At 45.5% G+C, this 13,259-nt stretch overlaps 1 protein-coding gene across 3 annotated transcripts in view; it reads left to right on the top strand.

Annotated features, from left to right (window-relative positions):
- Positions 1 to 13,259, top strand: part of MIS18BP1 (MIS18 binding protein 1) — a 64,891-nt gene that overhangs the window by 8,535 nt on the left and 43,097 nt on the right. For all 3 annotated transcript variants that reach the window (XM_075926124.1, XM_014572324.3, XM_075926125.1), the window contains exons 4-6: positions 1,815 to 2,326; positions 7,154 to 7,230; positions 10,344 to 10,474. In XM_075926124.1, coding sequence (XP_075782239.1) covers positions 1,815 to 2,326; positions 7,154 to 7,230; positions 10,344 to 10,474 — 720 coding nt within the window. The remainder of the gene's footprint in view (positions 1 to 1,814; positions 2,327 to 7,153; positions 7,231 to 10,343; positions 10,475 to 13,259) is intronic.

Genomic DNA, 13,259 nt, shown 5'->3' with positions numbered 1-13,259 from the left:
ATTTAAAACTAATAAAAGAAAGTTCTTCTTCACACGGCGTGTAGTCAACCTGTGGAACTCCTTGCCAGAGGCGGCTGTGAAGGCTAGGACTATAACAGAGTTTAAAGAGAAGCTAGATAATTTCCTGGAGGTTAGGTCCATAAAAGGCTATTAGCCAGGGGATAGAAATGGTGTCCCTGGCCTCTGTTTGTCAGAGGCTGGAGAAGGATGGCAGGAGACAAATCGCTTGATCATTGTCTTCGGTCCACCCTCTCTGGGGCACCTGGTGTTGGCCACTGTCGGCAGACAGGCTACTAGGCTAGATGGACCTTTGGTCTGACCCAGTACGGCCATTCTTATGTTCTTATGAGATATTGAAGAGCAGGTTAGACAGACATCTATTAGGGATGGTCTAGATGGTACTGGGTCCTGCCATGACGGCAGGGGACTGGACCTGATGACCTCTTGAGGTCCATTCTCATTCAAGTATTCCATGATTCTATATTGCCTGCTTGGACAAAGAGTGTATCATATTGTGGTATATCTATACTCACGATTTGGTCAATATCTTGGTTAGGGATATTAAGGACTAGTCAACTATTCGAAAAGGAAATGCTTTAGGGATAGTCGACTAGTTGCTATCAGATAGAGGCAGCAAAAGCGGCGAGAAAAGGGTGGAATTTCAAAGCGGCTGCCACATAGTTTCAAAGGGGCAGTGCTGCATGGAGTCCGGGGTCAGCTGGGGACTCCCCAGCTGACCCCAGGCTCTGTGTGGTGCTGCCACTTTGAAAAGCCACAGTGGTGTTTCAAAGGAGAAGCACCACCCTATCAACTAATCTAATAGTTGATGCAAAAATGCATCGACTATTTGATTAGTCAATTACACAATACTTAACATCCTTAATCTTGGTAATATTCAGTCTATATTGCATACAGCATATTAGCTTTCTCTTTTTACTTTCATGACTTCTGTTTAATACCTGTTGTTGCAGCTTCATTTTCCTCCATGTCCAACATTTGGGGTAAAATAATTAGGTTTTTATATGCAAATATCCAACATGCAGTAGACAACAGAATTATGGATTATTTTTTATTGTGTGTGAGATCTTTTATTTGGAATGATAAAATTCGTGTAGGTGGAGTACATCTATGGATGCTTCTTTGGATGTTTCTTGCTCTGCCATTCTGTCTACTCGATGAGACTTAAACATCTCATTGAAGCTAGACCAGACCGTTCCCTCCCTCCCCCCCAAACTTCTTCCTAGCAGTACTAGGTATAAACTTCCATCCATGTTTCACCAAATTCTGTCTCTGTGTGGGCCAGATGGGTGTGGTAATTTTTCTCACTGGACTAACTGCTGTTGAGAATGAGAACTTTTTATGCCACACAGAACTTTTCTTCGGGCCTATGTAGGCATACAGAGAAGTTCTTGGAGGTTCTCTCTGCAAATTTCAGACTTCTGTATTCATTGCTACCTGCTTAGGTGCTGTTTGGTAAGGAGTGGGATAGCAGGTCTGGAAGGTTGAAGTGGCCTTTAGCATCAGAAGTCTCACCAGGAGCTCATGCCTGGGTTAACGCCACCATGCAATACATGAGATTAAAAAGGCTGCTTACACCTAATAGTAGCTGTGGAGTTGCTGGTCTTAGGGTGTATGGAAAAATTGCCCCAACGGATGGGGGGAAGGGAGAGAAGCTGTAATTTCTACTTTAGATTCCTTGAAATAGAAGCATCGAATCAGATTTCTGGTTTTTGTTAATGTAGGTTTGCTTTTCTTTAAATAACATGAGTTGCTTTGCCTGAATTTATCTTTTTTTGTTTGTTTAAATTTGTCAGGTCCTGCAATGTCAAACCAAATCGAGCAAAGTATTTCTTCAAGAATCGCAAACAGTCCATTAATCAAATCTGATTTTGCCAAACAAGTCAATAATTTTAATGGAGAGTCTACAGTAAACAATATCAGCAGAAGTCAGGATGACATTTTTCTTGTTGAACCGATTGACGCTGATGATGAAATGTCTCAAAATACCGTGGTCGATACTGTAAACAGAAACCCTAACCCTTCTAAAACTAGGGTTCAGTTATCAGAAAGGCATGGAAGTGGAGAAACAATATATGCTAGTCCTCATCGAGAAGGAGGACCCTTACAAAAGAGTGACTGGAAAACAGCCCAAGCCATAGAGAAGATATCGGACACTGACCCTCAGAGGCCCACACAGTGCCTGTGTAATATTATGTTTTCTTCTCCAAAAGTCCACATACCACGAAAGCAAAAACCAAAAGAAGGCGATTGTAAGGTCCTGTCAAGTACATCAGCAGATAAAAATGATGGCAATACACATAAACAGGTGGGAGAGTTATTTCCTTTGTGGAAGGATTTTATATTGAAAAATTCCTTCAGATTTTCTCTGACAGTGATATTTGTTTAGTGTTTTTGTCATATAGCAAGAAACAAGTATAAATACCTATCCTGTGGAATTAATGAACTTCATTTGTGCCCTCCTTTGGAAAACTTGCAGGCTGTCATAGTAACCATTTAATCAGAGGCTAGACCTGATGTGATTCTGTTTTGGTTGATCAGACTTGTTTATGCTTGAAAATGGTGGTAGAAAGAAACAGAAATAACACTTTACCTTTTTTAAAAACAAATCTTTAAACCAAAATTAGTATTTCATAGACTTATAGAACAATAAAGCTGGAAGAGACCTCAGAAGGTCATCAAGTCCAGCCCCCTGCTCTAGGCAGGACCAATCCCAACTAAATCAACCTGGCCAGGGCTTTGTCAAGCCGAGACTTAAACACCTCTAGGGATGGAGACTCCACTACTTCCCTAGGTAACCCATTCCAGTACTTCACTACCCTCCTAGTGAAATAGTTTTTCCTAATATCCAACCTGGACCTCTCCCACCACAACTTGAGACCATTGCTCCTTGTTCTGCCATCTGTCACTACTGAGAACAGCCTCTCTCCAGCCTCTTTGGAACCTCCCTTCAGGAAGTTGAAGGCTGCTATCAAATCCCCCTCACTCTTCGCTTCTGCAGACTAAACAGACCCAACTCCCTCAGCCTCTCCTCATAAGTCATATGCTCCAGCCCCGAAATCATTTTGGTTGCCCTCCGCTGAACCCTCTCCAATGCGTCCACATCCTTTTTGTAGTGGGGGGCCCAGAACTGGACACAATACTCCAGATGTGGCCTCACCAGAGCCGAATAAAGGGGAATAATCACATCTCTGGATCTGCTGGCAGTGCTCCTCTTAATGCAGCCTAATATGCCATTAGCCTTCTTGGCTACAAGGGCACACTGTTGACTCATATCCAGCTTCTCATCCACTGTAACCCCCAGGTCCTTTTTTGCAGAACTACTACTTAATTGGTTGGTCCCCAACTTGTAACAATACTTGGGATTCTTCCGTCCCAAGTGCAGGACTCTGCCCTTGTCCTTGTTGAACCTCATCAGATTTCTTGTGGCCCGATCCTCCAATTTGTCTAAGTCACTCTGGACCCTATCGCTGCCCTCAAGCGTATCTACCTCTCCCCCTAGCTTAGTGTCATCCGCAAACTTGCTGAGGGTGCAATCCATCCTCTCATCCAGGTCATTAATAAAGATATTGAACAAAACCGGTCCTAGAACTGAACCTTGGTGCACTCCTTTAGAAACCGACCGCCATCCTGACACCGAGCCGTTGATCACTACCCGCTGGGCCCGGCCCAGCTTGCTTTATTTTCATATTTATTAATATTCAACAATAGAACGTTGTAATTGAATGGAGAGAAAATTCTTGAGAGAGATGACTGGTAGACACTAGAGGTAAGAGGTCCGGGGCAGATAATATTACAGTCTTTTGCTGCCTTTGTGCCCAAAGGAATCAATCCCATGTGGAACTTTGAGCCCACAGGTCTCTGGTAGTGGATGTGATTCAAAGGTTATGTTCAGTCTAACATTTTAAAAGGAAAAACCCCCTAAATCAGGGTGGGCAAAAGCTTCTCATTGGACTGGATCCGGCCCATCTATGGCTTGGATCCGGCCCGCGAGGCAGTCCCGCGCCTCGCCCCCAGTGCAGGGGTTGGCTGCCTACAGCATGCGTGCCGCTTACAGCATACAAGCTGATTTTCAGCAGCATGGGGGAGGGAACTCAGCCCCGCCCCTCCTCCCTCGCAGAGCCGCTGGCATGAGGCGATCCAGGGCCAGCCTTGGAGGCACTGCTGCTGTGGCCATGTGGTTCGGGACTGTAGCAGTGGTGCCTCCTGGGTCGGCCCAGGACCACGTGGATTGCAGCTTTGGGGCTTCTGGGGCGGCCCCGGCCTGTCAATAGCAACGGTGGGGTCAGTCCCAGACCACGTGGGTCCTGGCAGCAGGGCCTCCCTCTGGGATGGCCGGGACAGTGTGGCTGTGGCGGCTGTTGCAAGGGGGTATGGAACCAGGCAAGGTCCCCCCTCATGCCCATACCGCCTCCACCCCAACCCTTCCCCCCCACTTTCCTCTCCCCTCCAAGACCTGGCACCCCTAGCTTGCTCCAACACCCTCCCTTGTTCCTGCATCCTCTCTCCTGGCCAGACACCTCACCCTGTTCCTTCATCCACATTGCTCCTGCACCCTCTATCCTGGCCACACACTGCACCCTACCTTGTTCCTGATCCTTCCACCAGGCCAGGCACCCTACTCCCAGCCTTCTTCTGTACCCTAATTCCCTCCCAGATCCTGCACCCATCCCTTTCCTACTTGCTGGCAGCCCTGTCTCGTGGCACCTCATTTTTGTCCCTCCCCCAGAGCCTAAGGAAATCCATAAAATCCTCTAACTCTAGAACCCCAGAAAAGTAAATCTGGTCTATAGGAAGCCCTGAACCTCCGTCCCCCCGTTCCCTTCCCCTCCCCTCCCCTCCCCTCCCCTCCTCTCACCCCGTGAGGCTGGGGCATCTGTGGAGTGAGGTGTCTCAGTTGGGGCCACATCAGTGAGCATTGGGGGTTTTTGGAGGAGTTTTTTTCTTTTGCTTCTCACTTATGTGGTCCCCAACTAATTTTTCTGTGGGTCAGTAACCCTCCCCCAACCCAAAAAAGGTTCCCCTCCCCTGCCATAAAGAAAACGTTGAAACCTTTTGTGTTGGACATAATATTTAATTTATTTAAAATGAAGTTTGATAAACCAACGTGAGGAAGTTAAAATGCTTCATCTGTTTTGTAGTATAAATTAAACTGTTCTCACTACCTTCAGCTGGTTCAGAAAATAAGGTCTCATCGTACCCAGCCTGCCCTTGCCTCCCCTCTCCCTCCATCCCCCGCACACTGATCTGTGAATAAGTTAAATCTCAGTACGCCACTTCTGAAAGGTTGCCGACCCCTGCACTAAAAGGTAAAACCTGCATCTTTCTTTATTAATGAAACTGCTGTAAGTAGGACTATTAGTAACTTTAAAAAGTATCACTGGCACTCGGACCCTACATAGAGGTGAAGAAGTCAGATCTCTGCTCTCTGCCTCTGAAAGGTTGCTGACCCCTGCCCTAGCGCATTGCCTGGGAGCTAGAGACACGCATTCCCTTTCAACTGCTTCTATTTAAAGGGCACTTGCTGAGTGGCTGCATTGCCTGGAAGCCACCCAGCAGGCACAAGCCCTTTAAACAGAAGCAGTTGAAAGGGCTTGCAGCTCTTGGTCCCACTGGCCTGTTGCCTGGGAGCTGCCCGGGAGGCACGAGCCCTTTCAACTGCTACTATTCAAAGGGCTTGTGCTTGCCGGGTGGCTGCCAGCCAAAAGGTTAGGAGCGGGGCCAGGAGCTGCCAGCCATGTTATGTGAATTCTAAGCCTCCACCCCAGACAACTCTGGGAGGACACTTGTCCCCAGCACCTTCCCATCTGTTCCAGGTCCCTTCCATTAGCCAGAAGTCAGGTGGCAGGGACCCCTGGTCAAGCAAAGCTCCTGGCAGCGTAGTTCTCAACCCCACCCCTCCTGCGCGCGGCTCCGCCCCTTCCGGGTCAGCCCGCGGCCACTTCCGAAATTTGTGAAGTGGCTCTCCTTCAAAAATTATTGCCCAGCCCTGCCCTAAATCCATTATATAAAGCAAGGAGGAAAGGGAATGATAAAGAAAAGGTGTGTACTTAATGTAAGTGTTAGAGGAATTTTTAAAACCGTTTTAATACAACGATATAAAACTCCCCAAATCCTGTCTCTACACAGGTGTGAAATGTTCAATATAAAATTACTAGGCCAATCTCCAAAAGTGATAACTTACTTCAAGGTCTGCCTTTAATAGACTATCAAGCCCATTGTCTGCATCTGAGGCATGCACTGAGAGTTTACTGATCTCTGTGCTGTGGGCTTTGAATACAATATAATCAGTAAATACAACTGGAATCCCTTTTACTCTTTCATGTGTCAGGTATTGGATTTCTCCCAATAATAAGGGATTACAGGTGTGGGATGAGGGGGAAGACTTGTGTTGGAAACTTTAGAGTTTGCAAATTGTAACTTTCTAGAAGCTTTAAAACTAATAAAAGAAAGTTCTTCACACAGCGTGTAGTCAACCTGTGGAACTCCTTGCCAGAGGAGGCTGTGAAGGCTAGGACTATAACAGAGTTTAAAGAGAAGCTAGATCATTTCATGGAGGTTAGGTCCATAAAAGGCTATTAGCCAGGAGATAGAAATGGTGTCCCTGGCCTCTGTTTGTCAGAGGCTGGAGAAGGATGGCAGGAGACAAATCGCTTGATCATTGTCTTTGGTCCTCCCTCTCTGGGGCATCTGGTGCTGGCCACTGTCGGCAGACAGGCAACTGGGCTAGATGGACCTTTGGTCTGACCTAGTATGGCCGTTCTTATGGAAACTTCCTTAACTTTTTTTTTTTTTTTTTAATGTTTGGATTTTTCAACTTTCGTTCCCAAATTTCTGTCAAATGTGTGCATATTTTTCAATTGCTTAATGTTTGAGGCATCTGTTTTCAACATTTCCTCCACCCACATTAGAAATAGTAAATGTGTCTCATGGCCACTTACCATCTCTCTGAAGTATTCAGTTTGCAAATTCAACGTTAATATGTGTAGAAATTATTGATTTTAAACAGTTTAAAACATTTGTTTTCTTTAAAACCGTATACTGGTTAAATGGTATTTAGTTTGCTTTTTAATTGCTATATAATTGTCATATTTAAATTTACCTTCACTGTACTCTGTTTTTCTTTAACCTGCAGCAAAAAATCTGCCTAAGTGATTGGAGGATTAAGGTCATCAACAACAATACTGCGGTGTGTGTGGAAGGAAAACGAATGTAAGTAGCTATTTTCCTTCATCACTGTTGCACATACAGGCAGTCCCTGAGTTATGTGGATCCGACTTATGTTGGATCCGCAGTTACGAACGGGGTTTTTCTCGCCCTGGAGGACGGGAGCAGCGGGACGCCCAGATGCGCCGCAGTCCCGCCGCCCGTGTCCTCTGGGGCGAGAAAAGCTGCTCCGCGTCTCCCTGGTCTTCTGGGGGGGGAACTCCCCCCCAGAAGACCAGGGAGACGCTGAGCAAAGCCGTGGAGCATGCGGGCAGCGGGAAAGCCCAGACGCGCCGCGGCTGTCTTTGCTCCCCGTCTCCCTGGTCTGCTGTCTCCAGCAGACCAGGGAGACGCGGAGCAAAGCCGCGGAGCACGCGGGCAGCGGGACAGCCCAAACGCGCCACAGCTGTCCCGCTGCCGGCGTCCTCCGAGGCTTTGCTCCGTGTCTCCCTGGTCTGCTGGTCTCTAGCAGACCAGCAGACCAGGGAGACGCGGAGCAAAGCCACGGAGGACCTGGGCAGTGGGACCACGGTGCGTCTCGGTCCACCGCCCGCGTCTCCCTGGTCTGGGGGGGGACGCAGCTAGTGCGTCCCCTCCTCCCCCCAGCAGACCAGGCTTTTCCCCAGATGCCTGTGGTAGAGCAGCTGGGGTGCGCCGGTTGGTTCCGCAGCGCCGCTCTGGGCGCTACTGGACCAACCCGGCAGCACCCAAGCTGCTCTGCCCCAGGCATCAGCTGCTGCTGAAACTGACCAGCGCTGACTACAGGAAGCTCAAGGCAGAGTTACTCTGCCTCGGGCTTCCTGTAGTCAGCCGCTGGTCAGTTTCAGCAGCGGCTGAATCTGGACGCCAGTTCCAACTTACATACAGATTCAACTTAAGAACAAACCTACAGTCCCTATCTTGTACGTAACCCGGGGACTGCCTGTATCTGTGATACAAACATGAAAATAAAAAATGAAATTTATATCTGGACTGCAAAAATATGCACCATCCTGGCATCTCCATTTGGGACTACTGAGAGTGAATCTACAAAGGATAATGTGCAGTGCTTGGAAGCACCAAATATTAGTCTTCCTCAGTTTAACCATTAAAGTATGGCTGTAACTGCTGTTAACCATGGCACCTCGCTAGCAGGTGCCTCCATCCACTTATCAAAGGCAATTTGAGGAATGGACCCAGGCTCTTTAGTGTAAGAAAGCCATGTGCACAGCTGGGGAGAAGCTAGCCCAGCAAAAAACAAGTATAGTCTCCTTGTTCCACTGTATGGAGGAAAGGGAGCACATCAGCAGCATAACTCAAAGGTTTCAAGAACTAGCTGTCCACTCTATCATAGAATTATAGGCTTATTGTCCAAACTAAACTGCCCTTGCTGAAATGTAAGCCCATCGCTGCTTGTCCTATCCTTCTTGTAACAACCTTTTATTTACTTGAAAATTGTCATCATGTGCCCCTCAATCTTCTTTTCTCTACACTAAACAAACCAAATTTTTAAAAAACAATCTTTCTATCACAAGTCATGTTATTTAGACCTTTAAGCATTTTTGTTGCTTTGTTCTGGACTTTCTCCAGTTTGTCCACATCTTTTCTGAAATGCGGCACTCAAAACTGAACACACTACTCCAGCTCATGCCTTATCAGATGTGGAGTAGAGTGGAAGAATTAATTTTCTCATCAGGCTTACAACACTCATGTTGATTCATCCCAGAATGGCGCTAGCTTTTTTTTTTTGCAATGGTGTTACACTGTTGATCATTATTTAGCTTGTGATTAGCTATTAACCCTAGATCAGTTTCCACGATACTCCTCCTTAGGCAGTCATTTCTATTTTGTATGTGTGCAACTAATTGTTCCTAAATGGAGTTCTTTGCATTTGCCCATATTGAATTTTATCCTGTTTACTTCAGACCATTTCTTCAGTTTCTCCAGATCATTATGAATTTTAATGCTATCTTCCAAAGCACTTGCTGCCCCTCCCAGCTAGGTATCATTTGCAAACTCTATGCTGTTATCAAAATTATTAATGAAGATACTGAATAGAACCAGACCAGAACTGATCCCTGCAGGACCTTGCTTGATATTCCCTTCCAGTTTGACTGTGCATCAATATATTGATTCAGGGTGATTATGAAAGCAATTACTAGCAGCCCTCTCTTGTGTCCTTAGTACCTACAATCTGTCCAGGTTGTCTACATGTGAGGTTTCATGTTCTTTATCTTTTAGCCTATCTTACATAGCTGTGGGTTTCCTTGTAAACATCCAGTCCATTTTTGTACTCCTGTGCTCTTGGATTCAGAGATGTTTTTCAGCAGATTGATGTATATATTTTTAATACCTCAGACAACCTACAAGGAAAGGTTTTGATCACTCTGTTGCCATGTAATTTCATTGTATGTGGCCTTATTCTTGAATTATGAGTGTGTAAATGAGAATACCGTACTTAACTTCCATACCCATCTCTATTGTCTCCAGTTTTAATTTTTAAAATTTTTCCTTATACAAAAAAATGTTTCTAATCACTCTGTTTCATGTTTTGAGACCTTTTTATTTTTCTGTATCTTTTTAAATGACCCAGGTACCATTATTTTAAATCTTGGCATTTTTAGTAGTTTCCAACCCCATTTTTATACTTCATAGCAATTTGTTTGCTTTTTTGGGAGGAATTGAGCAGATGTTTTTGTGAACAACTGTTCAGAATGGCATCCAAGTTCTTTTTCTCCTGAGTGGTTACCATTAACTTAGAACAATAATGTAGCTGACTAGCTTATCTTACTCATTCTCCTGTTTATCACCATGTATTTGTCAATACTAAATTTCTTCCTCCATTGTGCTCCTAATCCATTTAATGTTGTTAGGTCCCTCCGGAGTTTCTCAGTCTTTCCTAATTTTGACTATGCTAAATAAGGGCTTGGAAGGCCTCTATTTATGTCAGTGGGAGTTGGGCCATAATTTGGTATCCTGAAACTTCTATTCAGTCCCTTTTCTATCTCATTAATGAAAATATTAAACGTCAGATTCTGATTAAACAGAATCTTGGTTTTCTCATTCAAACGTGGAGCCCCACCATGAATTATTTTCTCTAAAGAAAGTGGACAACTTATTTTCATTTATTCTGTCTCCAGAGATATGAAAGAACTGTGCTGGCATAGCAATGCAATTGTGGAACGTGTGGCGTACAACCAAGTTAAAACAATATCTGGCAGCATCTACTTATTACAAGGCAATATAGAGCCTGTTTCCATGAGAAAAGATGGTAAGGAAACTCATTTTAAATGCAAAATGTCTGATTATTTATACGAGAGAAATGAAGGCAGAGTTACCATTTTTCTGTAAAATACAAAGGGTAGGTTACTTTAAAGGTGAATTGCAAACAAGCGTACTGCATTAACTTCAGCAATATATTCTGCATGTGCCTGCCAGATGGACTCAGTGGGATATTCAGCACATACCGTAAAACTGATTTCTGCCCTCAGCTTTTTAGATCCTTTGCTGTTCATCCCTTCTGACATCTGCTCCATTGTGATGTTGCAGCCACTATGATATGCAGCTTGGAGCATGGAACTACCCAATAGGTATGTCAGACAGATTCTCTTTTTTTAGTATAAATTGCCTGATTTTGGGAAAAAAAATCCCTTTTTTATAATTTGGAAGTGTGGGGTTTTTTTTGGCTGTTTTATGTGTTATGTGGCTCATAAGACCTTATTGATGAAGAAATTCTATGAATATTGCTGAAGATAAAGTATGAAACTACATTATTTGCAGTTCATCTTTAAACGATTAGTTACTAGATTAGTAAAGCTTCAGAGGGGTAGCTGAGTTAGTTTCTTTACTGGAAAAAATAAAAGAAAAACTTGAAGTGGGTTGTACCCACGAAAGTTTATGATGCCATCTGCATGTTTTGTTAGTCTTTAAGGTGCTGCAAGACTTTTTTTTTTTTTTAAGGTTTTCTAGATGAGTAAAGTAGCACAAGATATTACTTTAAAAATAATCCTAGTAAACCAAACTCTTTCATGAATGTACCTTTTAGGGATGTCAATGATTAAATGGTTATGGGGCAATGCCAGGGATGTTGATGTGTGGTCGATTATATAATTAATCGTTAAGACGATGCTCATTGGTTAATCTTGTCAACTACATACATTTCTTGCCCTCCCCTGCTTGCTGCCTCTGTATCGGAGGCAGCAAGGGCAGGGAGAAGCAAGAGTAGGCTTAAAAGCCATTTCTCCCTCAGGACCGGCTCCACAGTTCCGCCTGCTCCCTTACCCCCAGCCTGCTGCTTCTATTAAAAATGAGGTTTAAGGGTTATTTCAAAAGAAGGGTTTTTTCTTTCGAAATAGGGTATTTCAAAAAAGTGCCCAGATGCAATTATGCAAATGAAGTGCGGGAAATTCAAATCTGTGCTTCATTTGCAATTTCGCTCACCTGCATTTGCATTTCTCTCTGGAAGGAGGAATGCAGTATAGACATACCCTTAGAGGCCACAGCGTGGGCAGGAGGCAGGCAGAGGAATCTGCTGCAAAGCAGCCTCTGTCCATGAAGCAACAGGCCCGCCATGAACAGAGACTGGTCCCTGGCAGTAGCCCCTGTCCTCAGAGGGTCCGAGCTCCCCGTAGACAGAGGCTGGCCCGCCCCTGGGGACTATAAAATAGTTGAGTAACCAATAAGAATTCATGTGGTTACTCGATTATTCAGTTACCTGATATCGAACATCCCTAGGCAATGCTTACTGGTTTTCAGTTAACTAGTGGCCCTGCTGGGCTGGAGTAGCCCCCAGCCTGGCTAGATCAGCCCACCACTGGCCTGGCCAGAGCAGCCTGCCCCTATTTAAGTGGCTAACCAGTTAAACATTACCTTTAACTGATTAAATGGGATTTTACATCCCTAGTACAGTAAAACTCCAATAGTCTGGCACCCAGTTGTCCAGCACTCCCGATAGTCCGGCAGCAAAATGGCAAGCGCTCTTGATGGAACCGAGACGGAACCCGGAACCGCTCAGCTCAGCCACTCGAACGTGGGTTACAGCAGGGAGGAGAAGTGTTTGGCTCCGAGGAGGGTGAGGGGGATTGGGTTACGCATGGCGACCCGGCCAGCTGATTGAAAAGCCATGCGGCTGTACCGAGACCCAAGCATAAGGTTGGGGGGGAGGAGGAGTGGCTTCGGGTTACAGCAGAGGGGAGAAGTGTTTTGGCTCCAGGGAAGGGGAAGGGGAGGGGGAGGAGGATTGGGTTACACAGGGCATTCCGTCCAGATGATCGAAAAGCTGGCCGCTCAGCGCACGTGCCCCGTGCGTCTGTACCAGCGGCTCCAGGACCCAAGCATAAGGTTGGGCGGGGATTGGGTTGGGAGTATGCAGTACCTCCTGATACTCCGGCATATCCGATAATCTGGCACCACCTAGGTCACAAAGGTGCCGGATTATCGGAAGTCTACTGTACCTTCATAGTTTGATGTAGTAAATGGTTATTGTTCATATCAGTGGGAATGTGGTAAACCCCATAGAATTTTCCTTTTCAGATTCAGTTTTTTTACATGAGATTTTTATAGAAATTCAATGAACACCTGAACATATTTGTTTATTTCCTTTACCTTTTTCTCCGAGAGTAATACCCATTCTTGAAAGCCTTCTCTATTAAAATCCTCACTCTTAAAATATGTATACATCAGGGATGCTAGTGCATAGCCATTCACACTCTTAACTGATAAGACTTGGGCTTGTCCATTAATCCAAATTAAGACACACACCCCCCTTTGCTACCTCTGATACAGAGGCAGCAAAGGGGGAGAAGGCGGGAGCTGGTGCCCGTGGGGTTCCAGCTTTTAAGCCAGCTCCCTGTGTGTGCTAGTTCCCATGGAACCACAGAGGCAGCAGTGCAGGCGGAAGGGGAGGCAGGGCCAGCAGGATGCCAGAGCAGCTTCTGTTCATGAGGAGACTGGACACCCTGCCAATAGGAGCCGCTGCTGCGGAGGCAGCAGTGCGGGATGGCAGGGGCTCCCCGGGAATGGGGCCAAGAGCTGGGAGAGCAATGGCTTCTGACTTC

This window comes from Pelodiscus sinensis, chromosome 4 (assembly GCF_049634645.1).
Source record: "Pelodiscus sinensis isolate JC-2024 chromosome 4, ASM4963464v1, whole genome shotgun sequence".
In the NCBI taxonomy this organism is placed as follows: Eukaryota; Metazoa; Chordata; order Testudines; family Trionychidae; genus Pelodiscus; species Pelodiscus sinensis.
Note: the sequence above shows the minus strand (reverse complement) of the source record. Positions and strands in the feature narration are given on the sequence as shown.